Raw genomic sequence first — 23426 nt, 5'->3', positions numbered from 1 at the left:
GAAAATCTAGGGGTTAGTAAGTTGGCAAAATTTAGGTGAATTCTCACAAGGAAGACCAAAAAAACCCCACTCATGACTCCCCTGTCAAACAGTTCCCATACTTCTGAACAAAATAATATAACATTTGAAGAACAACATTATTTTCCTTAGATTTACTTTCATAAATGAAGAAATATTTTTAGCAGAAACATAAAAAAAATATATATATTCTACAGAGAACAGGTGGAAAATTTCAGACCAAAGAACTTAAGTTCATCAAATTTAAAAGTAACGGAAAATACAACTTTTTGAAATTTCTGATACAAGTTAATAAGCACAATTGTCTTTTACTACACTTATGGAAAGCAAACACTGTAAAGAAAGCTCAGCAAGTATCTCTACTCTTTCCCGGTGCCTCTCTGGCTGAAAAAAAGCAGTTCTGGAGCATTCAAAAGTACAACATGCTTCATATCCTTCTCAAATGCTATTCCTCCTGTTGCTTCACAAAGGGCCTGGAAACTACCTCTCTGAGCATTTCTAGCAATATATGAACACATCAGCCATAGCTGGATCCATATGAGAGTTTTAGAACACACTTGCAGCCTCCCTCGAGTCAGGTTTGCAAACTGCACAGACAACCAGAAGGACAGCAAGCTATTATAAGCTCACAAATATACATAAAAAGCCCCCAAACCAACTTTCTCTTGCATCAAAAAAATTCATTACTTAGCTGTGTAGAAAAGCTCATTCATAATCAGCTGATAAAGTACAACTACTAAACTGAAAAATAACAAAAGCAGTCTAGTTTGCTGCCACTATTCTGTGAAACTATATCTGAAGATTTCACTGCCCCATGCTATATCCTAGCATATACAGAGTATTTTGGCAAAATTAAAAATCACCTTTCTACATGTTCTCACGTAAGAGGATAAAAACCCTGGTGCAGAAAAGTAAACTGAGCAGTCAAAGCCGTGATGTGTTTCAATTCAGGATTAATGTTCCTGACTTACATTATGTACCATTCATGTTACTCAGTGTCTCGCTTTTGTTCTCTTGGCAAACAGAAAGTAATAATGACAGCAATAAACACAAATAAAGCTGCTTAAACTCGACGTGCCTTCATTTTCTCATGTGTAAATTGCATATAATGATTTTCAAAACACAGGTGCGGAGCTTTACTTAGGTCAGTGGAACAAGGGCATCACAAATCCAGTTTAGGAAACAAGTAGCTATGAAAGATCCTAGGTAACTGTCATGGTTCATCCCCAGTTAGCAACTAAACACCACGCAAGCCACTCACTCCCTCCCCCCACCTCTGTGGGATGGGGGAGAGAACTGGAAGAGCAAAAGCAAAAGCAAAAAAAACTTGTGGGTTGAGATAAGAACAGTTTAATAATAAAAATAAAAGAATAATTATAATAATAATGACTCTGATAATAATAACAATAATTATAATGAAATAAAATTAAAAAGGGAAAAAGGGGAAAAAGCCAAAAAAACCCGATACAACTACTCACCACCCACTGAACGATGCTGCTGGTCCCTGAGCCGCGATTGCTGCCTCCCTCCCCTGGCCAGCTCCTCCCAGTTAACATACTGGGCATGATGTTACATGATATGGAATATCCCTTTGGCTGGTTTGAATCTGCTCTCTTAGCTGTGCCCCCTCCCCTCCCAGCTTCGTGTGCACCTGGCAGAGCATGGGAAGCTGGAAAAGTCCTTGACTAGTATAAGCACTACCCAGCAACAACTAAAACATCTGTGTGTCATCAACATTGTTTTCATAGTAAGTCAAAAACACAGCACTGTGCCAGCTATGCCTGTGAAGAAAATTAACTCTACACCAGCTAAAACCATGACAGTATCCAGCTGTTGTTCCATACAATTTACATAATGCTCAGGTCCCATACATATACAACCATAGTAGTGACGATATACAACATTATATAGCGATTAACAGCATACCATTCAGTTCATTGGCTGTTTTTACCCCAAATCAAATCCCCTTGAGGCACACACTGGACTCCTCCATCCCCCCGCATCACCCACCAAGTGCACCCAGGTGCTTGAGCAAATGCAATCCCACAAATGGGTTTGCCTTTGCCTGAGGCAGGAAGAACCCAAACTTTTTGCCAGCATATTTTTAATGTGCACTACAGAGACTCTGTCCCCTTCCACAGTATGTAGGATTTCTGACTGGGCAGGGCCAGCTCGCTTGACAGATCCCCTAGTGTTGACTAACCAGGTGGCCTTTGCTAAATGTGTATCCCAGTGCTTGAATGTTCCACCCTCCATTGCTCTCAGTGATACACCCACCCAACACCGTGCTCTTTGGCCCAAGTTGCAATGAGCTTGTTTTGGAAATGAGTCCCATTGTCTGACTCAATTCTCTCTGGGGTGCCATGTCACCACAGGACTTGTTTTTCGAGACCCAGGATAGTGTTCCGGACAGTGGCGTGGGGCATGGGATATGTTTCCAGCCAGCTGGTCGTTGCTTCCACCATTGCAAGCACATGGCGCTTGCCTCGGCGGGTTTGTGGGAGTGTGATATAGTCAATTTGCCAGGCCTCCCCATATTTATATTTCAGCCATTGTCCCCCGTACCACAGAGGCTTTACCCACTTTGCTTGCTTGACTGCAGCACATGTTTCACATTCATGGATGACCTGTGCAATAGCGTCCATAGTCAAGTCCACCCCTCGATCACAAGCACATCTGTATGTTGCATCCCTCCCTTGATGGCCTGAGGTGTCATGGGCCCACCGAGCTAGAATTAATTCACCTTTATGTTGCCAGTCCAGATCCACCTCAGCCACTTCAATCTTGGCAGCCTGATCTACCTGATGGTTGCTCCGATGTTCTTCAGTGGCCCGACTCGTGGGGACGTGAGTATCCACATGACGTACTTTCACAACCAGGTTCTCTACCTGGGCAGCAATATCTTGCCACAATGTGGCAGCCCAGATGGTTTTACCTCTGTGCTGCCAGTTGTTTTGCTTCCATTGCTGTAACCACCCCCACAGGGCATTTGCCACCATCCAGGAGTCAGTATAGAGATAGAGCACTGGCCACTTTTCCCATTCAGCAATGTCTAAGGCCAGCTGGATGGCCTTTACCTCTGCAAACTGGCTCAATTCACCTTCTCCTTCAGCAGTTTCTGTGACTTGTCATGTAGGACTCCATACAGCAGCTTTCCATCTCCGGTGCCTTCCCACAAGGCGACAGGACCCATCAGTGAACAGGGCACACTGCTTTTCATCTTCTGACAGTTTGTTGTACAGTGGGGCTTCTTCAGCACGTGTCACCTCCTCCTCTGGTGGTAGTTCAAAATCTTTGCCTTCTGGCCAGTCCACAATCAATTCCAAGGTTCCTGGGTGACTGGGATTTCCTACTCGAGCCCGCTGGGTGATCAGTGCAACCCATTTACTCCATGTAGCGTCAGTTGCATGGTGTGTAGAGGGGATGTTTCCTTTGAACATCCAGCCCAGCACTGGCAGTCGGGGTGCCAGGAGCAGCTGTGCCTCAGTACCAACCACTTCTGAAGCAGCTCGAACCCCGTCATATGCTGCCAATATCTCTTCTTCAGTTGGAGTATAGCAGACTCCAAAACCCTAGGGGTTGACATTGAGTGTCCCCTGGTGCTTTCTGCCAGAGGCTCCAGGTAGGGCCATTTGACAATTGTCAAATTTGCTCTAACGACGAGCAAAGGTATTCAGCTCTTTGCTGGAATAATTTCTGACAACAGTCATCATCCCAGATTCCATAGCTATGATGCCATCACATTCTGTTGACCATACAAATACATCATTCCTCCTCTCACCCATTATTTTATAGGTTTTTTTCCAAGACATCTGTGGCCCTGAAAGCTTAACTTTTTAGTAAAAGGTGGAGCTCAGTACACACAGGTTGGAGCCTGAGAGCTTGGCATTTGTATCAAACTTCCCCTTGTGCCAATGAACAGATTAAACAAAAGTACAGAAGTTCTGAATTTCAAGTGAACCTGAATGTATCAGCCCAAATACATAGTGATTCTTTAAAAAAAAAAAATACAGAGACCAGCTTCCTGTTGCTTGCCTTGCCACAGTGCAGGAGAAGGGTCTTCTGCTATAGTATCAATTTTCCACAATAAGCATGTAACTTTTAATTCTCCAACAGAAAAGATTGAATAAATAGCATAAATATTTTTAAATTAGCCAAAACACACACAAATATTTCAGTTCATGGAAACTTGTATGTTTTCGTTTGGAGGAAAAGTGAACATTTATAAATTGCAGTAAAATATACTGCTCCTCACATGAATTAAACTACTGCCAATGTGGATAAGAGAAATAAGATATCCTCCAAATATTGCCTGTACCGAGTGACATGGAGGGAGTGGTGCATCAGGACAAGTACAAAATAAGCTTCCTAACAATACCGACACTTCTAAAACTGATTATGATGCACCAAAATGGAAGCGTGTGAAGGGTGTAATCAGGCGGAAACATCACTGAAACATTGCCCAGGCATGCAGGAATGGAAAGTCATAACTCACTTGGAACTGAAATTGGCAAGTGATGTGAAAAGCCACAAGAAGGGCTTCTACAGGTACACTGGCAGCCAAAAAGAGACCCAAGGATATTATGGGCAACATAATGACATAGGTCATGAAAAGGGCTGATGTACTCAGTGCCTTCTTCACCTTGGTGTTTACTGGGTTTCTGTGCCTAGTGGCAGGTGATAAGTTTTACCTACAACAGCAGAGGAAGATCAAAGTAGGGACCACGTACGCAAACTGGACACATACAAAAATGTCAGTGGGCTCAGATGGAATGCTTCAGACACTGAGTACACTGAGAGACCAGGCCAAAGCCATTGCAAGGCTGCTCTCCATCATCTTTGAAAAAGCATGGCAATCTGCTAAGGTCCCCAAGACAGGAAAAAGGCAAATGTCACACTTGTCTTCAAAAAGTGGAAGAAAGTAGATTCAAATAACTGAAGGTCGATCAGAGCCACCTCAGTCTGTGGAAACGCTATAGAACAAACTCTCCTAGAAACTGTTTTGAGCTATAAAATGGTGACTGAGACCAGCCAGAATGGACAAGGCTTTATTTGACCTTGGTAAACCCAACCCAACTGCCTTCCATGATGAAATGACTTGCTCAGAGATCGGGAAAGCAGTGGCATGTTGTTACCTTCAACAAAGTCTCCCCCATTCTCCAGCATTCTTGGAAGGTTTGGACCAGATGGAATTAGAATAACAGGTGGATAAAAGAAAATGCAGGATAATTAGTCTTTGAGAACAGTGGTCAACATTTCTAAGTCTAGCTAGCAGTCAATTACAAGTGACATTCTTCAGGGGTTAGTCCTGAGAACAATACTGTTTAATGACTGCATTATTGTCTCAGACAGTAGAATGCACCCTCACCAGCTTCAAAGATGACAACTTGTGGAATTGGCCAACATGCCAAAAGGCAGGGCTGCCATTCAGATGTATCTTGGCAAACTGGAGGAATGGCTGACATAAAATTCAAAGATTGACAAGAGTGGACACAAGTCTTGCACTTGAGATAGGACACCCCATGCAACAGCACAGACTGGATGCCAGCTGGCTCAGCAGAAAAAACCTTGTGGTTCCTGGGGGACAAGTTGAATTCAAGTCAGTAGTATGTTGTGGTGGAGATAAAGGCTAACCACATCGTAGGCTTCATTAGCAAGATTATAGCCAGCAGACCAAGGAAAGCGATTATTTCCCTGTACTCAGTACTCATGAGGGTACACTTGAAGCAGTGTGGTTTGGAAGCCCCAGTGCAAGAGAGAGATCCTGACAAAGTGAAGCAGGCCCAGAAGAGGGACTCCCAGGTGGTCAGGTACATGGAGCACACCATGTATGAGAAGCCCTTAAAGAAGATGGGTTTCTTCAATCTGGAGAAGACTAACTGCAGTCTGCCACAGACTGACCGGGGGTGCTATAAGGAAGACATTCTTCTCAGAGGCACACAGCAGAAGAACAAGAGGCAACTGACATGAGCTGCATCAAGGAAGATTCTTGCTACATAAAGAAAATTAATTTCATAATGCAGGTGACTCAGCCTAAGAAAGGGACTGAGAGGTTGTAGAATCTCCATCCTTGGAGGTTTTCAGAACTCAGCTGAACAAAGCCATGAGCCCTCCCATACACAGAAAGCTGGAATAGTTGTCCTCCAGTGGTCTTTTCCAACATAAAGTATTTTTCATTATTATTCCATCAGTATAAAACCAGCATGAATGAGTTCTGTCTTAACTTTACATTGCTAGATCTACGTCAGACCCCGTTATCAGAAAAGCCACTGGTCCTGGCACATCTGTGGTACCTCTGCAGTAAACCAACCTGCTATAAAAATAGTTCTTCTATGATTCTATGATTTTAAGTCAATATAATGCCAGCTGCCAACAGTGAGGTTACTCTGGATTTACATATGCATTAGAAAACCCAAAATCTGGCCTGGTTCCACAGGAATGAGCTTCTGTACATTGGTGGAAAAGAATGGGGAAAAAAATTCTGTAACAACCCAGAGTCCTCATTAGGCAAATTTACTCCTGAGGTTGCAGAACATATCAATTATAAAATGAGAAAACAGTTCTGCACAACTAGGAAACATCAGAATCTCCTTTTCTCTTGATCTACAGAACAGACCCACTGCAACTAGACACTGAGCTTCCTTCTCCAAAGAGATTTTTGGGAGAAGTTTTTGACATTCAGTCCTCACTTTACGACTCAGCATCTGCATGGCTGTGTGATGTTTCCAAGTCAAACACTACTTCTCATTTAAATGGACAACAAGTAGTGCCACAGATTCCCAAAGTCAAACAAAAGACGAAGGCTAACTTAAATTGTAAGCTCCTGACTCATCAACTTAGAAACACACCTAAACTCAAATAAAGGAACTGCTTAATTAAAATGGATGGGGTGTGACTTGCATTTGCAGGAAAATTATGATGGAACAGCTTCTAGCCTGAGTTGTTCACCTCACCCTTCTTCCAGAGGCTGTGGTCACCTCTGCAGGAGTGGCTGAACGGCATGTGCATTCCTTCCTGAGCACTGTGGTTTACAGCCCAGCGTATTACTCTAAACTGCAGCCAGCGGCAACCTCTGGGAGAGAAGCAGGGTAGATAGCTGACAGCAGTAACCAGTGTCCCAGATAAATTCTTACAAAAATAGGTCAGAGCCTTCACACAAGCACACAAGCAAGTATTCTGCAGAATCACAACCTCAATAATAATCTACGTATACAATGTGAGTCTCAAATAGGTCAATAAAATACCCTGAATTTGAAAACAGAAATTATTTATCACCTTTATCCATTCAAATGTATTTCCTGCTTACTGAAAAACAAAACGCAAATGGCTAGCAGTTCAATTCTTGGAAAGAAACCTAATGCATATCAAAGAATTACCTTTTTAAAAATAAATATATATATATATGCACACAGGTATATATTCATACCTATATGTAAAGTCTGCATGTGAGATTCCTACATAGGTCTGTTATTTCTTAAAAATCCACTTGCAGTCATTGCTTCAATTGTCTCATAGAACAAACATTCCCTGTTTAAATGAGCAAATTTAGATACCAGTAGCAGCCTCACCAAGGCAACAGGGCTGCAAACCTTCTAAAGAACCTTGGAAACTTCTGCTAGTAAACTTCATTTAAGCCACATGGTAGCACAACTAGGTTAATTTAACACTGCAATTGATTTAAAATTACAGTAATATGATATGCTACAGTGCAACACAGAACTGACCAAAGTATAGATATTCCTTTACAGCCTCCAGTTACTAAAGTATGCCAAATCCTCAATAGTTGACAGCCAGTAAGCAGGCTATGATGCCAAAGGTAACACAAGAATAGGTATGATTTTCCATGGGATCAGGCTATTTTTCACTTTTATCTAGTAATCATCTCAAATACAGGCAAAGACTGGGAAAAACAACTGAATTCATACATTGTTACAGAAAGCTCCTGAAAATTTTTCAGTTGCCCTGATTCACTTCAGTTTAATTTTATTTTTGACTGCCTCTCATTATCCCAGCCCTGAAAAACTGTCAATCATAACTTGCTAGAATAGACACAAAAATTACAGTAAAAAAATCTAAAAAGAGCTCAAAATTCCAAGGATCATCTTCTACATGCTTACCTGCTGGCTCTATGCTTTCATCTTGGGTCTCCTCCAAATGAGGCAGCAAATCTCTGCAGACAGTCTGTGCATCTGTAAAGGTTCTAAAAGAAAATATACTTACTAAAATGTTTTTCAGGAGTGCTAGTAGGATCCACTATAATCAACATACAATAAATCCAAGGGAAAACAAAAACACAGCTTGCAAGCATTTAGAAATACCAACAGGAGAAAACAGAAAGCTCAGTGGAACAAAGAACATTTTGCCTCTGTTGCAAACTCCACTAGAATCTGGTTAAACAGGGAAATATATTCACTCTAAGGATGACATTTGTATTTCATGCAGTGGACCTACGGTATCAACATCATGGTATATAACAGATGGAGACACTAATTTTGAATCTCAACAGAGAGGCCATGAACCGTGCAAATATGAAGAATGAACTATCAACCTTAACTTTGATCATATTGCTACTGTACTAATATCACAATACCTAGTAAATTGTCACTGTTGATACCTGTTGAAGCTCTGAGGTTAGGGTTTTTTCATTGTTGTTTGGTTTTTTTTTAAGCCTAGGAAAAGAAGAATTAGCTCCTAAAAATAATAATAAAGTTTCCCAAAAACTTCACCAAAGCCACAAATTATCATTATGACATGGATTAAATTAACCTTTCTTGGCTTAAATTAACCAAAGTTTAAATCACAGATGATACAAACTCAAAACCAGAAAGTCTCTAAGGTAACAGACTGCAAAGGATTGTATGCACAAAAAAATCTAAACAATAAGCGTTTAGAAATTACTGACTGCATACAGCAATGCACTGAAGCTGTGCATCTCTGTATTCACATCTGTGTAATGTGAATAGCAGCATTCACATTTTTTAAATTTAGCTGACTTCATTTAAGAGAACAAGGAGCAGGGATCAGCAGCCTTCAGAGGCCAAGAACAGGTTTGGATTACCTTCATTCCCTCTCAACAGGTACAACTGAAGAGTCCTCAGTGAAGCTTAGGAAGTCCTTCCCCTCCACAGTGTAAAAAATTAACTAAAAATGTAGAAAAAGAAAGTCCAAAACAATGCCCATCCCAGCTTTCAAATAAATAACTAACTACTTTGAAAGCAGGTTTTTCACACAGCAGTGTTAGCTAGCAAACAGTAGGACCAAACATTATTTCCTATCTCATATTAACTACATTTTGTAGAATACCTACATGTGGGGCACTCCTATAATTTATTATTGTTATTCACAATTAAATCATACTTGAAGAAAGCCTTAACCAAGCTAGATCCCCTAACAAGAATTTAGCAGATGACGTAATTCACCCATCAGAAGTGACAACTGCAGTTCATTTCCTCCCTTGCTACTCCTATGCTGCAGAGCTCCATGTCGTCTTAGAGCAGAGGTACAGGTCACAAAAGCAGCTGAAGGAAAATGAGGAGTCATCACTAACATTGCCTGCAAGGACATTTTCTCTCTTATTAATGGTATAATGGGACAAAACATGAAAGGGCTTGTCTGATAAGCTGAGAGTTGTGCTCTGGAAACAGTCACTGGCTTGGTGAAGGTGGATGTTGATGAGAAACTGAGTAATTTAAATACAGAGGGGGATTATACTGTATTTTGAAAGGTAAGTCAGTGTTTGACATATGGGAAAACAATTACTTACAATGAAGTAGGATAGCAAGGACAGAATGATGGACCAGAAAAACATATTTGGGAATAAAACCAAAACAAAACATCTAGATAATTTCAACACGTGTTTGCCTGCCATCTCAAAGCACTTAATGGTTCTTGAAATTTTTCCTATTTTAAAGAAAAACTACAGTTGATGTTTAGAAATCTAGTGCAATCTTTTCCTTTAAATACCTTTTGAATACTAATTTTTAAGTATTTTACAAAACAAATAAAACAGTCAAAAGATAACTGAACATTACTCCTGCCAAAAGTTAACAGCAAAAAAGCCCTCAAAAGAGAACAGATCTGTCTGGTAATATATCAGATGAGCCTCCTGTGAGGCTACTCAAAGCTTTTAATAATAATCATTAATGACTTTTCCCAGATGAAAATCTCTTTAGCTTGCTTTATTCTCATCTGAGTGTTATAGGATACTGCTTCAGTTTATATTAAGTTTCCTTAATAGAAAAGTAATCAACCAACAAGTCTGAACTTCTGGACTTGCTCCGGTAATGCTTCAACATTCAAAGTTGCATTCAAAGTGTGCAAAGTAGTTGTTACTTGGCTCTATGGACTAAGCAATCAATTTGAGAGTTGGGGGTTTTTTGCCCTGAAAGTACAATTAAGAAATTTTCTCTTCCATCAACAATTTATGTATATATTCGGAACCATCCCTTCTGAGTAAAAGAATATATTTTAATGTTGTTACTTTTAGCTTTTGTTCGGAGTTATTCCTTTAAAAATTAAGTAAAGATCCAAGAATGGTTATGTGATCTGGAATTATTCAAGTAAGACTGAATTGGGCAGAATTTGGTGGGACTTCTTGATCAAGTGCTTACTGAGCATACTGCAGCAAGGAGAAAACACACTGCAGAATTACGGTTTGGTGGTGAGATACCCAGCAAAACTAAAAAGCTTTGGAAATCTGGACTTCGGCTGCTAAATTTGTTATTATGGTTGAGGTTCTGCATAAATTATTTAATGTTGATAGTGTGTGGACAGCATGTTCCAAAATCCAATGACCAATTCAAAAGGGGATTTCCTACATCTGATTTTTGTGTTAAAAAAAAAAGTTTATGATCCAAAGGTAACATGCAAAAACCTCTACAAAGCACACAGAGAGGATTTAATAGTAGACATCACTTTAGCAAGCCCATTAGAACAATTAGAACATGAGTTCATGTTACACAACATTGACCAGCTAGAACTAAATAAAGCACACTTCTGTATAACTGCACTAGTAGGAGTGGGTTTTGAATGACAGTATTTCCTGATGTAATTTGGGATTTAATTTCAAGGTACCATTCTATCAAACATGACCTCATCTGCTGCCTGAATTCAATGCATGCACACACACCCTTTCACCCGAGAAGGAGGCACAGCATGCTCAGGCTGACTGGCTTATCCAGAGTTTTGGGGCAGATCCTAACATAGCATAACTTGCTTGCAGCTACCACCACTACTCTGTGCCAGTTAAGTGTTATATTACACTGAAGCCGTTTTCACACATCATGCCAACCTAAAAAGCAAGAACTTGAACATTCTCTATATTGGATTATCAAAGGGGACGTTTCCTTTCCTTCTTTTTTTACAGGATTGTAACAGCTCTGGTGAGATTTATCTTTGCAAACCAGCAGACATAATGCATCTGTGACCAATACTATAATGGTAAAATAATGACTGTTTTAACTGACAGCCCCTACTACTGGTAATGATTCACAAGAAGCAAAGCATCCAATCTGAATTTGCTGGCATAGCAATTACTTTTTTTAACCAATTGGGAACCAATTAATACAATACCATTTCTTATTGTAACTACAGAAACTAAATGTAACAGCTAAATCTCTCCACTTTCATCATTATGAAATGGTGGTGCTCCTTTGCTCAAGTTACACATTAGAAAAACTGGTTTTTGTGTTACCATAATAATACCGAGTATCTGGTTAATGGCACTAGTTACTACTTTCCATAATTTTTCAGTTTCAAGGGACTTTGGAATTGGCCTTTTCCTTCCACAGGCTCTCTGTTTTCTTCTCTGGCAACTGGAATTTCTGCTTACATCTCATATTCTGGGTCAAATAAAGTCAGAGGTTTGCTGTCCTCTAAATTATCTCCTTATAGTAAAATCTTGTGAAAATACTAAGAATAAAACTGAAAAGAATCCACAAAGTCAGTCTTTAATATCATAATGAACCAATGATTTCTACAGAGAAGATGTTGTACGGAAATTCTCACTTGAATAAGCCTCACAGAATGCATTTATTGTCCTGTATAATTAGGTTAAAATCTTTTCTCTCAAATTTTAAAACTATGAACTTTATGTTGTAGAGTTCAATATATTTTGGCCTTAATTCTGCAGAGTGATTTCTAAGATCACAAACTGCACCAACAAAATATGAACACTGTTATGCAGCAGTCATATTATCATGAGATTTAAGAGGAAGCTATTCGTTAAGCTGACTGTGTATAGTGGCAAATAAAGACATCTCTCATTCTTTTTGTATTCCTGTTCAATCCTATCACTATCTTTCAATTCCTGTGGCTTCATCAAGGTTAAATTCTTACCAGTTCACTTTTTACAGGTGTTATTAGAATTTAAAAAAAAATAAACCAGCTTTCTACAAACTTGCAAAAATAAGCAGTTTATCAAATAATGACACATGTATACTGTTAATATATTATTCAGTACAAGGTATTCCTTTAGACTGCAGGATATTTACTCATAACCCTTTATATACGTGTAGCAAGTCAAAATACTGAAAGCCTGGAAATCACATTCACAGCTGTTCACAAAAAAAAAAGATGTAAACATCTTTTTGCGATTAACCCAGTCAATAGCTCAGGTTATACATTCATTCAGAGTACCCTACCTTAGCGGCCAGACTTATGCTGTCTGAATTAATGATGAAGCTACCATCTCCTCCTCCCTTTCCTAGTATTTCTAATGCAGCTGCTTCTCCCATTACACAGCTTCTCCACTCTCAACTTGTTCCTGGATAACGTTGTACCATATGTGTGGATTCACCATAGAGTAAAAATATTTTTATTGATTAATTTTTTTCTGGTTTAATGTATGGGAAACATTCTCTGTTGAAGATACTGCATCCATATATTATCAGATAGGTTGAGATTAACACGATGCCTAATTTCAGAAGAAAAGTATGTTCAAGATGCAAGACTGGCTATAGTCAACCATGTTACTGCAGTTCCTGTATGCTTAACTTCCAAGGCTTTATTATAAACCATTGCATGACTTTGTTGTTCTTTCATTCCTTCAAAATAAATTATCGTGCAGATTGTCTACAACAAAGAACATAGCCAATAATGAGGGAATGCTCAGTTACAGTGTCTGCTGAGTGCATACAATTTCTCTGTCACATATTTTTCCCAAAAAGCAATCCGTTTAGCTTCTCCTGGGAATGCTGTCATAGCACTGCTTCCAGACTCAATGGCTCTCGGGAAGGCTCACTTGTGTTTTGCCCACACTGTGATGACCCAAAGCAGTGCAAGTCCTTCATCTGCTGCACTGTTCCTCTGAGCATATCATTTACTAGCTTGCCCACCAGGCTACTTTGAAGTGGCAGTAAGCATGTTACTACACATTTCTTGTAACACAGTCTCCACCTTATAATTAAACTCCTCTCTCTGCTTGCCCAAAGAAATATTTTGTAATATGCAGGTGTTTATCTTAAGAAGCAAGGTCTGCAAATCCCTGTTTGTACAAGTACTTTTTCCTCAAACACTTTTGTTGAATCGTCTTTCCTAACTATTAAATATGAATCTTGTTTAATACACAAAAAATAGGCCGCACTGGAAAATATGCATTTTTTCCAAGGCAGAAGTTCATAAATTTTGTTTTAATCTTTCCCTCCCTGCATCTCCTGACAATGACTTGGTGAATTTTCACCTCTAAACTACTACAGCTTGGCTGTTTGATTATTTAAGCAATCCATAATAAAGTAGATGAAAAAAATCCTTCTTCCAATCAGTGTGCATCTTTTGCCACTTCATTCATTGTGACAAGTGTCCTAAATATTTACCTCTGTTCTAAGAATGTCCTAAGCTTTTGTTCCATGTTGTCCAGGACATCCCAGCTATATACATTCCACATTAGAGCTGCTTTTGGTAGTGTGTCTTGGGTCTACATCTGCACATTCCAAAGTACTTCTCATCAGGTGTTAGGCATTTTCAAGAGCTCACTGGGGCATTTGAATTCAAGATGGAATTATTAAGTAATCATCTGACAATCATTCTGGCAGCAAAAAGCAATAGCTTAAATTACCTATGGGTACCTCTGAAAATGTTACTGATTCTGGCATTTTGCCTAGAAACGTCAGAAAGTAAATATCTTCATCTGGATCCCATTCATGCGTAATCCTTTCCCAATTCCCCATGCATCCTGCAAGTGCTGAATCCAATATTTTAAAACAGAGTTCTGGGGAGAGGTTGTAGCAGGGAGTATAACACAATAAATTGAGAATCACAGATCTGTCCTAGACGAAGAAAATAAAGTCACTTTGACTTAAATCAACATAGCAACGTAGTACCAAAGCTTTGATAGCTCAGCAGCTAAATAAAAATCTGTGACCAGCACATAAATAGAGAAGTAGCAAATACTACATACATCCCAGACTCTGAGGAGCTGTGAATTCTTACCTAAGACATTTTTAAAGATGTCTTCTCATTTTCTACAGCATAAGGGAAAAAAAAAACCACAGTAATGACACATAACATCAGTTGTTTTTGTATTATAGGTAAAATTCTTCCTATATTAAGAAGCAAAGTAGAGAATCACAAAAGGTCCTTGTGGTCTTTTACAGGGACACTGTTGTCTATTATGACTGGGCATATTATTTACTAATTACTCCTCCATTCAAATTAGGGCAAAATTATAATACATTCCTTATTCATTCTATTTAAAATTTCCCTTTGTCCTTGAAGAACAGGTTAAATTTAGGTTTTAATTGGTTTTCATGCCCTCATGAGACTTAAAAAGGGGGCCACAAATCAGCCCAGATACACTCCCACTCTTGCAAAAGGGGTCAGCTGATCTGACAATCAGTCTGCTTTTCATAGTGCACAAGAAACCAGTCTTGCTCAAATCACTTATATAGCTTCTTCCCACACAAAGGTGTATTTAAAAGCAAGACAAATGCTTAATAAAGAAAAAAGTACTAAAGATAAAGTTAACAGCTGAGACCTATTTCACCATATAACACATTTGGCACACACTTTCTAGTAAAACCTATCTCTTTACTTGTGAAAAATAAAAACTACAGTATTTTGTTCGGACTAAATATCCTCAATTATCAGTCCATTTATTTTGGTGAGCAGACCAGTTCTACAGATAGCTGAGAACTATGTGGGTGAATGGGAAGGAATGAACAATGTATCCAGCCTTTTTTTGTATCCCTTGCATCCCACCCCCCCAAAAAAAAAAAAAAAAAGGCTCTATTCACCAGTTGGAGTATACTACAACCCTTCACTGACCTTGGTACAGATTTTCTGGCTCTGTTGTCCCCTCCACAGCAAAAACCCAGACCTGAACCTCTCTATGGCTATCTGCAGGGAGTGCAGCTAAGTTAGGTCAGACAGAACTCATTATTTCACCTCTTCCTCATTTTTTAGGTCACATTGATTCAATTTCAGCCTTATAGAAGGTCCTTTTTTCCTCTTTCCATTTTGCTAAAATTTTATTTTCTTTGACTAGCCCTTTCTATGTGGAATCCTACTTCCAGCATACAAAAAAAGGTATACAAAGTTTGCTACCTAACTTCGAACCACACCAGGTAAACAACACAACTTAACAGCACAACATGCACTGACTTCCTCAAAAAACTAACAAAGTAGTATTTATGCCAAGAACTTTGAATGCATCAAAAGTATTTGGAGTTCTAGTCCCTGTGATAGTCTTTCAACATAAATTCAGAAACAAGCCAAATGCTAAACAACTTTCTAATACAGGAAGCTTAATTTTCCTCTTTGCAGTGGGTGCAAACCACTATATATTTTTAAATTCTCTTTTAATATTTTTTTTATAATAAAGAAAACATGGAAACATTTTTTTTTTTTGCTTAGGCATGTCACAAATAGAAGCATGCATGAAGTAATATAGAGGCATTATTACTAATTTAGAAAAATTCAAACTTTCATGAGTCAGTGTGTACAGATACCTATACTAATCACAAGTCAAATACTGTTTTATGATCTTTGGACAGATGAAACAAAAAAATTACAATTCTAGTATTAACTGCATTAGGACTCCAGAATCAACAACAACAAAACATTCAAAAGGTTTCAAAGATTTCTTAAACTTTTTTCTTTTCCGAAAGGATTAAGTCTACAGTTTGCTCCTAATGATGCTTATCCAGGATTACAAAGCCCAGAAGAAACCATTATGATAAAAATTATCCCAACAACCATTTACATGAAAGGGACAAGCAAATCTTCCAAGTGACATAACATGAAAGTTGTTACTTACACAAAGTTGAAGGTAGATTTAACTTAAGAGAAAAATGTCTCCTGATATAGACTAGTTCAGCCTCTGGGAATGGATAATTAGTATTCAGCAATATTGACAATCTTGTAATAATCAGAAGATACAGTATCTCCTGTGAGATGGTTTGTTCTATTCTTAAAATAGGTATTTCCACAAACCTGGAAATGGGGAGCTTTCTCTACCCGAATATATCATTCCAGTGACAGAGTAAAAGGAAAAAGAAAGTGTTTTTCCCTTTTGTGCTGCTTAGGACAAAAAGAAGACAGCAGCCAGCAGGGCTATCTTACATGTAAGGTGGTAATATAGACCCTAAACCAAACTCTTCTAAAATTAAGTTTCCCAGTCAATGCTCTAAGATACAGGTTACCTGGTTAAATTCTGTTGCCTTTGATGGGAAGACGATGCTCAACCACAAAGGCGAATTATCATCAAAGGATTATTCCCCCAAATTCAGGAGGGAAGAGAGACCTACTTCCATAACTGCAGCTAAGGTATTTTTGACACTCCATTCAAAGTAGATTATAAGCATTATAATATGTGCAGAGAAACCAGTACAGAACTTCTAGAGTCTTCAGTGTTTTTCTTACCATCAGACACACAGGAAGGGATGGTAAAGGAGCACTGTTTTTTTTCTTGACTATCTGAAATTTGCTATTTTCTGGTACTTGAGAATGCCTATAATCTCACCATATGGTTGAAAAGCCATTAATCATTTAATTTACTGAAGCACAAGAGTCTAGTAGTTTACCAGTATTTTTGCTAGTATTCCATGTTTCTGCTAAGCTGTGAGCTGCTCAGCCACAGGGAGCTAAGCGTACCTCTTACAAACTGCTATACACAAACTTCTGCCAGGCCCACAAGCCCCTGTGCTATGAAATGAACACTATACAACTAGATATATGCAAACAAGATAGAAGCAACATAGTCCATACTGAACAATGCTATTAAGTTTAATGCCAAACTAGAAATTAGCATAGGAGAACAAATGCATTTAGAATCTTAATTACAATTGTCTCTCACGCTAGCCTCAAAAGATACACCTTATTCTGCATTAGATAGCAGAGAGAGACACCACTAGGCAGACAAGATTCTTGTGGATCTGTGAAGCAGGAGAAGACAAACTTACATTGTAAAAAATTGGTAAATCGGTTTTAAAATAAATAGTTAAGCTACTTTACCCATTTTCACAGCTTTCTGAAATATTCATTGCATTTTCATCTTTTAATTTTTTCGTAAGAGTCTCTCCACTGTTAGGCATGCTGACAAACCCTCTAAAGCTGGTCACAAATATGCTGAAGAACTGTGTGGGTCAGGCATAAATAAGCTACTTGGACAGCTGAAGAAACCAACAGTAACTGGTTATTTGTTAAAAAACCAACACATAATACAAGAGGAGGAGACTACAGCTACAAAAGCTATTTCTTTCTGATTTTAACATGCTTGAAATGTCGCAGTGCTTGTGAGCTGCTTCCTGCTAAACTTTCCTTTTAATTCAGTTTTCTTTAATTATCCATGAGAAGAATTTTAATGAGTCTACAGTGCTTTAAGATGCAGATCTTTTCTTTTGCCAAGATTTTAAACAAATTTGTTCACAGAAGTTGAAGCAATTCTAATTTTATTAACTTTAGTTTCAAAAGAGCATTCAGTGAAGTTATTTTCTTAAAGAAAAGGCTGATGAATTACATTAGGAAATGCCTTCAAGTCAATTATACCTAGGAAACCCAGTACTGCAACAGCCAAGCACCTCCTTCAGCATCACAATTGTACCAGGACTTCATCGACTTCACAAACCAGGCCTATCACATACTGTAGAAGTTTCTACACGTGACTAAACAAATTACTTCCCAGGATGTAAGAAGGTCTAGTTTAAGTACTTAGGCTACTTCTATACTAGTCAAAAAAAAAGATCCAGGGAATGGCTCAAGCCACCCACTGTGAGCACCTTCCCTGGGATGGTTTTGGTATGTGCGAACTGGAATTTCCCTACACCAGGGGATAACTCAGGCCAGGGGCTGTTACTGGGAGATGATGTTAATAACTACCCTGTCTGGAGAGTTAGTTCTCCAAAACTCGTACTTTCAGCAAATAAACAGAAAACCTCCAATATACATCTCTTCTATACACACTATGTTTAGAAAGGATTTTTTTGTTTAAGGAAAATTATATGAAAACCAAAACTAACTGATGGTTAGAAAATTATTTTGATGCAATCAAGGATTCTCTGATGCTAAATCACTCCCCTAGCAACATAAGTGGCTGCAGGGCAGCCAGGCTGTGAAGCAAGGGGAATTTATCTGGGGGGACTGGTAGAGAAGAGCTGCTTTTGGACTGTGCGTTGTTTGACTATAACAAAAGACTCACATGACTGTGCTAAACTAAGTTTCCTGCAATTGCCAGCTACAAACAGTCTTGTCATTTTAACATAGGCTTATGAACATCATGCTGTAAGGAACATGGAATTTGCCTCTGTAGTTCTGGTGCAACATTTCTAGGTATTCTTAAAGTTTCAAGTAATAAATCCTAACAGATGAGGCTTGCAACTTATGTAGAGTTCAGTAAGGACTGATCTTCATCTTCAAATGATTTTTACATGCTGCAGTTCACATGATGCTATGGTCATTTTCTTTTATGCCTATATCTACCTGCATGCAACTTGCAATAGACTCAGACTGAATTTTTGCAGTGGGGTGGGCTGCTTTTTCCAGCTACAGGTTAAGATTTCTGGGCACTGACAGGCTCACAAAGCTATGAAGGAAATTAAGAGGCAAATAAAGCTCACATACTGCTGACGTCTTTTGTGCTACAATTATGATTTTCATGAATTAGTGATGGATACTTAAAGACACTGTCACTACACACTTGCACAGTCACAAGATCCCAAACAGAAATATTAGAGAGGCCAAAACAAAGCGATGTTGTTACTAAGGTTAGTAATCAACAGAACCTCAACACACAGATCAGCCTCAGCGTGGGTGGAGTGTATGACACCCCTTCAATGTTTGGGACAGGTTTAATTCACAATGCTACTATGGCAACATGAAACTGCCCATAGCCGTGCACTTCCTCATTTCTTTACTTGTAATACAAGAATGTTTATGTTTTGCCATAAAACTTGTATTTATTTAAAAACGAATGCAGGAGTGTATGAAGTATACTAATTCTATATGCTCCTTGCTGTTCATCCCAATTAGTTTAAGCAGATTGCTGAGTCATGTAACAAAATAACTGTGTGATTAGAGGTTTGGGGTTTTTTTCCCTCCAGTCATGGAACTGGTAACCAACATCTTAGTGTAAAACAATGCTTTTTTATACAAGCATGATGTTAAATTGGCTGTCCTATTGTTATTCCAGACTTCCAGCACTGAGTCTAAAACAAAAAAAACCACCTCACCCCACAACAACCACCAGCAAAACATTTATTAACCTTTACAGTTTCTATTTCAAAGGCTTTGTTACATTTGTTTAGAAAAATGGCACCACTTGTTATCTTTTTTTTTTTCTCTCTCATTATTTCAAATCAGTTGTCTTAACAGCCTGGCAGTTTTTCAACTTGCTACTAATTGCAGCCCTGTTTTGCTATGTTCCTGAATGGCTGTTAACTGCATTTACTGTGATTATATACAGCTTTCACACACAATACATTCACACTTTTTTTTTTTAAACTTAGTTTCTCATAAAATTAAGGATTTAATTTTGGCCTCTAAAACATTTTGGCTGAAATAAAAATATAATCAACTCCACAGCTGTTCTTAAACAAGAGGAGGTTTCAGGGTTTAAGCAAAATTCTAAATCCAAACATGTCTTCAAACATTACTGTGGCTAAACTCCATTAAGTCTTAGTAAACAAATGAGTCTCAATGCATACCTTAAAGATCAACAAATTTACTCTAGCTTGGGCCAAGGAGAAGATGCTGAGGGCAGATTCCATAATGGAAAGCCCCAGGCAAGCAATGCCTTTTTCAACTCATGTACGCTTTTTATACTAATTTATTTCTAATGAAGGAATTCAGATTAGAAAAAGGACAACTTTTACCCCTACCTGTTTCTCCTTATACTTGCAGAACTGAAGATAATTTATCCATGCTCAAATCAGCATCTCTAGGCAAAAACAAGACTACCTCATGTACATTCATCAGGTGAAGCAGTTTATTCCCCAAAACACTTTGCTATCCAAATGCGTAACCAGCTGCACACATATTTCACAAACTTTCCAATAGCAATCTCTGTAAAAATGTCTTCTCTCGTTGACCATGCCACAGCAACAGGGATTTCATTTTGCTTTTCTGAACAATGTATTCTGCTTCCTAGGGAACTGTTCCACAACAGTACAGAGAAAAACAGAGTAGTTTGTGCAAAGCTTCTGGATCTGAGTGCCAATAAAAAAAGCATCTTAGGTTTGCCTGTAACCACCTGTTTGTACTAATTAAGGAAGAGAATCAAAAGGGGGGAAAAAAAGTAGCTGCGAATGCACATCTGGAGAAAGAGGCAGCTGTTTCCGAGCAACTGGAGGGAGGCAGAACATCCTGTGAGGTCAAACCAACAGTTGGTTTGAGGACAGGCACAGTTAGAAATAATTTTGCTGCTTCTTTCTGAGGAAAAGATTGTTTTAGACTCAAAAGTAAGTAGCTTGCATTTTCACATTTACCTATAGGTGTTCATTTATCCCATCATATTTGCAGTCAAATTTTATACGTGCCCAAACCACTTAAGAGATACCCAGCCTTTAACCAGTCAAAACTGTACTATGAAAACAGGTCTTACTCCTTCTGTATTACTAGCAATTAAAATTAATTACCACAGATTGTTACACACTTTAATTAAAACTTGCCTCAGAAAAATCCTCTAAAGACGCTAGTCACTCACTATACACTGCCCTAAGATAGCTCAAAACAAATGCCATCACTTAAATTTTCTTACAGATTCAGATCTTTTACTTTCCATCGCAGGCAAAAAGATATTCCTAACAGCTTGTTTCTGTACAAAACATGCTTTTCAGATATTAATTATGGGGAAAAAGTTCCAGTACCATTAAAGGCCCATTACATGAAAATGTTATACTTTAAATAGCATTTTCAAGTATATTTTAAATAAGACCAAAAATCACAGGTTAAAAAATATTATTTAAAGGGTCTTTTCCTAACAGCTTTGTAGAAATTGATACCTGTTCAGGTTTGAATGCTGAAACACCAAGAAAGGTCTCCTGTGATTCTGGTTTCACCTTCCAGAGGTACTACTAAAGCTCTTGATGCAAATTTAGTGTGACTGAAAACATACACAAGTTTCAAGCCCTCAGATTCCTGATTTTTTTTTCAGGCGTTTGTAATGAAAGTTATTCTTGGAACTTCTTTACAAAAATCAAGGGTGCTGCAGGAAGCTGCAGTTCAGCAGATTGTACTCTTACCTGTGTCTCCAGGATGCTGCTTCTAATAACAGCTTCACAGTTTAGAAGACATAATTAATGAGACATGGTAATATGGCCAGATGAAAGATGGAAATGCAAACAAGGAAATTCTATGAGTATTTCATACAGCAGAGATTAAAAGATAAATGCATAATTCATGTAGCATATAAAGATGCTGTGTGCTCCCAAGGCCAGGTTGGAGGCAGTGTTTTGACTCCTGTTTTCTGCTAACAGTGGGAATACCTATTTCGGAACCGAAGGTAGAGTCCTCTGGTGGTTAAATGAAGCAGGCAGTACGATCTAATTATTCTCTACGCCCTGTCCAGTCCTGCCTGCTTGCAGAGAACGGAAATTCTCTGCTTGTTTTTGTGTTTACACCTACAGGCAAATTTGATACTGTGCAAGTAAAAAGTAACAAGGTGATTCATAACATTACATGCAGCAGGAGGGAAAGAATAGTAAAAGATATCAGCTGTTCGTCTGAGAAACGGGTTAGAAACAACCACAGACCTAAGGAGGTAAGTCATGTGGCAAAAGAAACAATTGAGCATATGGACACTATCACCAGGTTGGCTGAGTGAAGGAACCACCACTGAGAAATATGTGTGCGTGTCTAAAGGCTGTATTACGTTTATGAATAATTCTGACAAATTAGATGAGTAAAATCAGCTGCTGAGAATCTCAACTCTATTCCATAAATACCATATTGATAAGTAGGAAATGTTTTGCTTCAGACACCTAAAGAACTACTGTATTCCCTTTAATTATCAGGATGACTGCGGTTCTCAGACTAGAACGATGCAGGAGTTGGAGGTGGTGATGCAAAGAATACCAATGGACTGAGATCTCTCCTATTTTTCTAATCCAGAACACCAGCCCTTACTACTTTTCCCACTAATTCTTTAAATAAATAAGGAGCTTGGTTGTACCAGCTGGAACTAAAGATAGAAACCCCCCCCCAAATATTTAATATTAAAGCAAATAGAATCTGATAGTTCCCTCTACTAAAATGGAAGGAAAGTAAACAAATCAGGAGGCCCAATCCTCTAAGTTTTTGTCTGTTACTACTAGTAGCAACTGTTACTAGTAAGAAACCACCCACAAGTCTGAGTTCATATTATATTTACCAATATCTACGTACACCTACATGAGAATTACTAGTCACGAAAACAATATACTGTTCCTTTACAACATACTATAAATTGATATTTGAATTTCAATTCACAATGCTTTGAAAGCCTCTCATCTGCTGTAGCATTCAGCTACTGGAAAGCTATTAATAAACTTATTTCTTCTTAAACAAGAAGTTTGTCTTCAGGACTATGGAATTACAGCTTATTTATCTTTAAGGTGAAGACCATTACTAGAACAAACTGGGTTTTCTTCCTTAAAAAAGGGGATATATAGCTCTCAGCCTACAAGTTTAGAGTAATTTACTATAGTTATTTTAGAAAATAATTTCTGTATTTGTCAATATAACTTCCCAACTTGTAAAACACAGATTTACATGTTCAGCTACTGATAATTATGCTTAGAGAAAATAATAGTTATCAACATTGATTTCTTTCTTGTGGTTTGAACAGTTCCTTTCATTGATATTTTGGGGTTTTATTTCCTGTAGGTGAGCTCCTCCTCCTTTATTAAGTCTACATGCTTAATATAGGCCTAAGTACACAAAAAACAGATTGCATTAATTCAATCTTCTAATAGCACTTATCTGAAATACAGTAAGAAGTT

At 38.3% G+C, this 23426-nt stretch overlaps 1 protein-coding gene across 2 annotated transcripts in view; it reads right to left on the bottom strand.

Annotated features, from left to right (window-relative positions):
- Positions 1–17586, bottom strand: part of ACSBG1 (acyl-CoA synthetase bubblegum family member 1) — a 36784-nt gene extending 19198 nt beyond the window's left edge. For both annotated transcript variants that reach the window (XM_075099988.1, XM_075099990.1), the window contains exons 1-2: positions 17467–17586; positions 8136–8218 (exon numbers count right to left, since the gene is read on the bottom strand). In XM_075099988.1, coding sequence (XP_074956089.1) covers positions 8136–8218; positions 17467–17546 — 163 coding nt within the window. In that variant the 5' untranslated portion in view covers positions 17547–17586. The remainder of the gene's footprint in view (positions 1–8135; positions 8219–17466) is intronic.
- Positions 17587–23426: the final 5840 nt, after the last annotated feature.

Source organism: Phalacrocorax aristotelis, chromosome 7 (genome assembly GCF_949628215.1).
Source record: "Phalacrocorax aristotelis chromosome 7, bGulAri2.1, whole genome shotgun sequence".
NCBI classification, from domain to species: domain Eukaryota; kingdom Metazoa; phylum Chordata; class Aves; order Suliformes; family Phalacrocoracidae; genus Phalacrocorax; species Phalacrocorax aristotelis.
The sequence above is the reverse complement of the archived record's forward strand: the minus strand, read 5'-3'. Positions and strand labels throughout refer to the sequence as shown.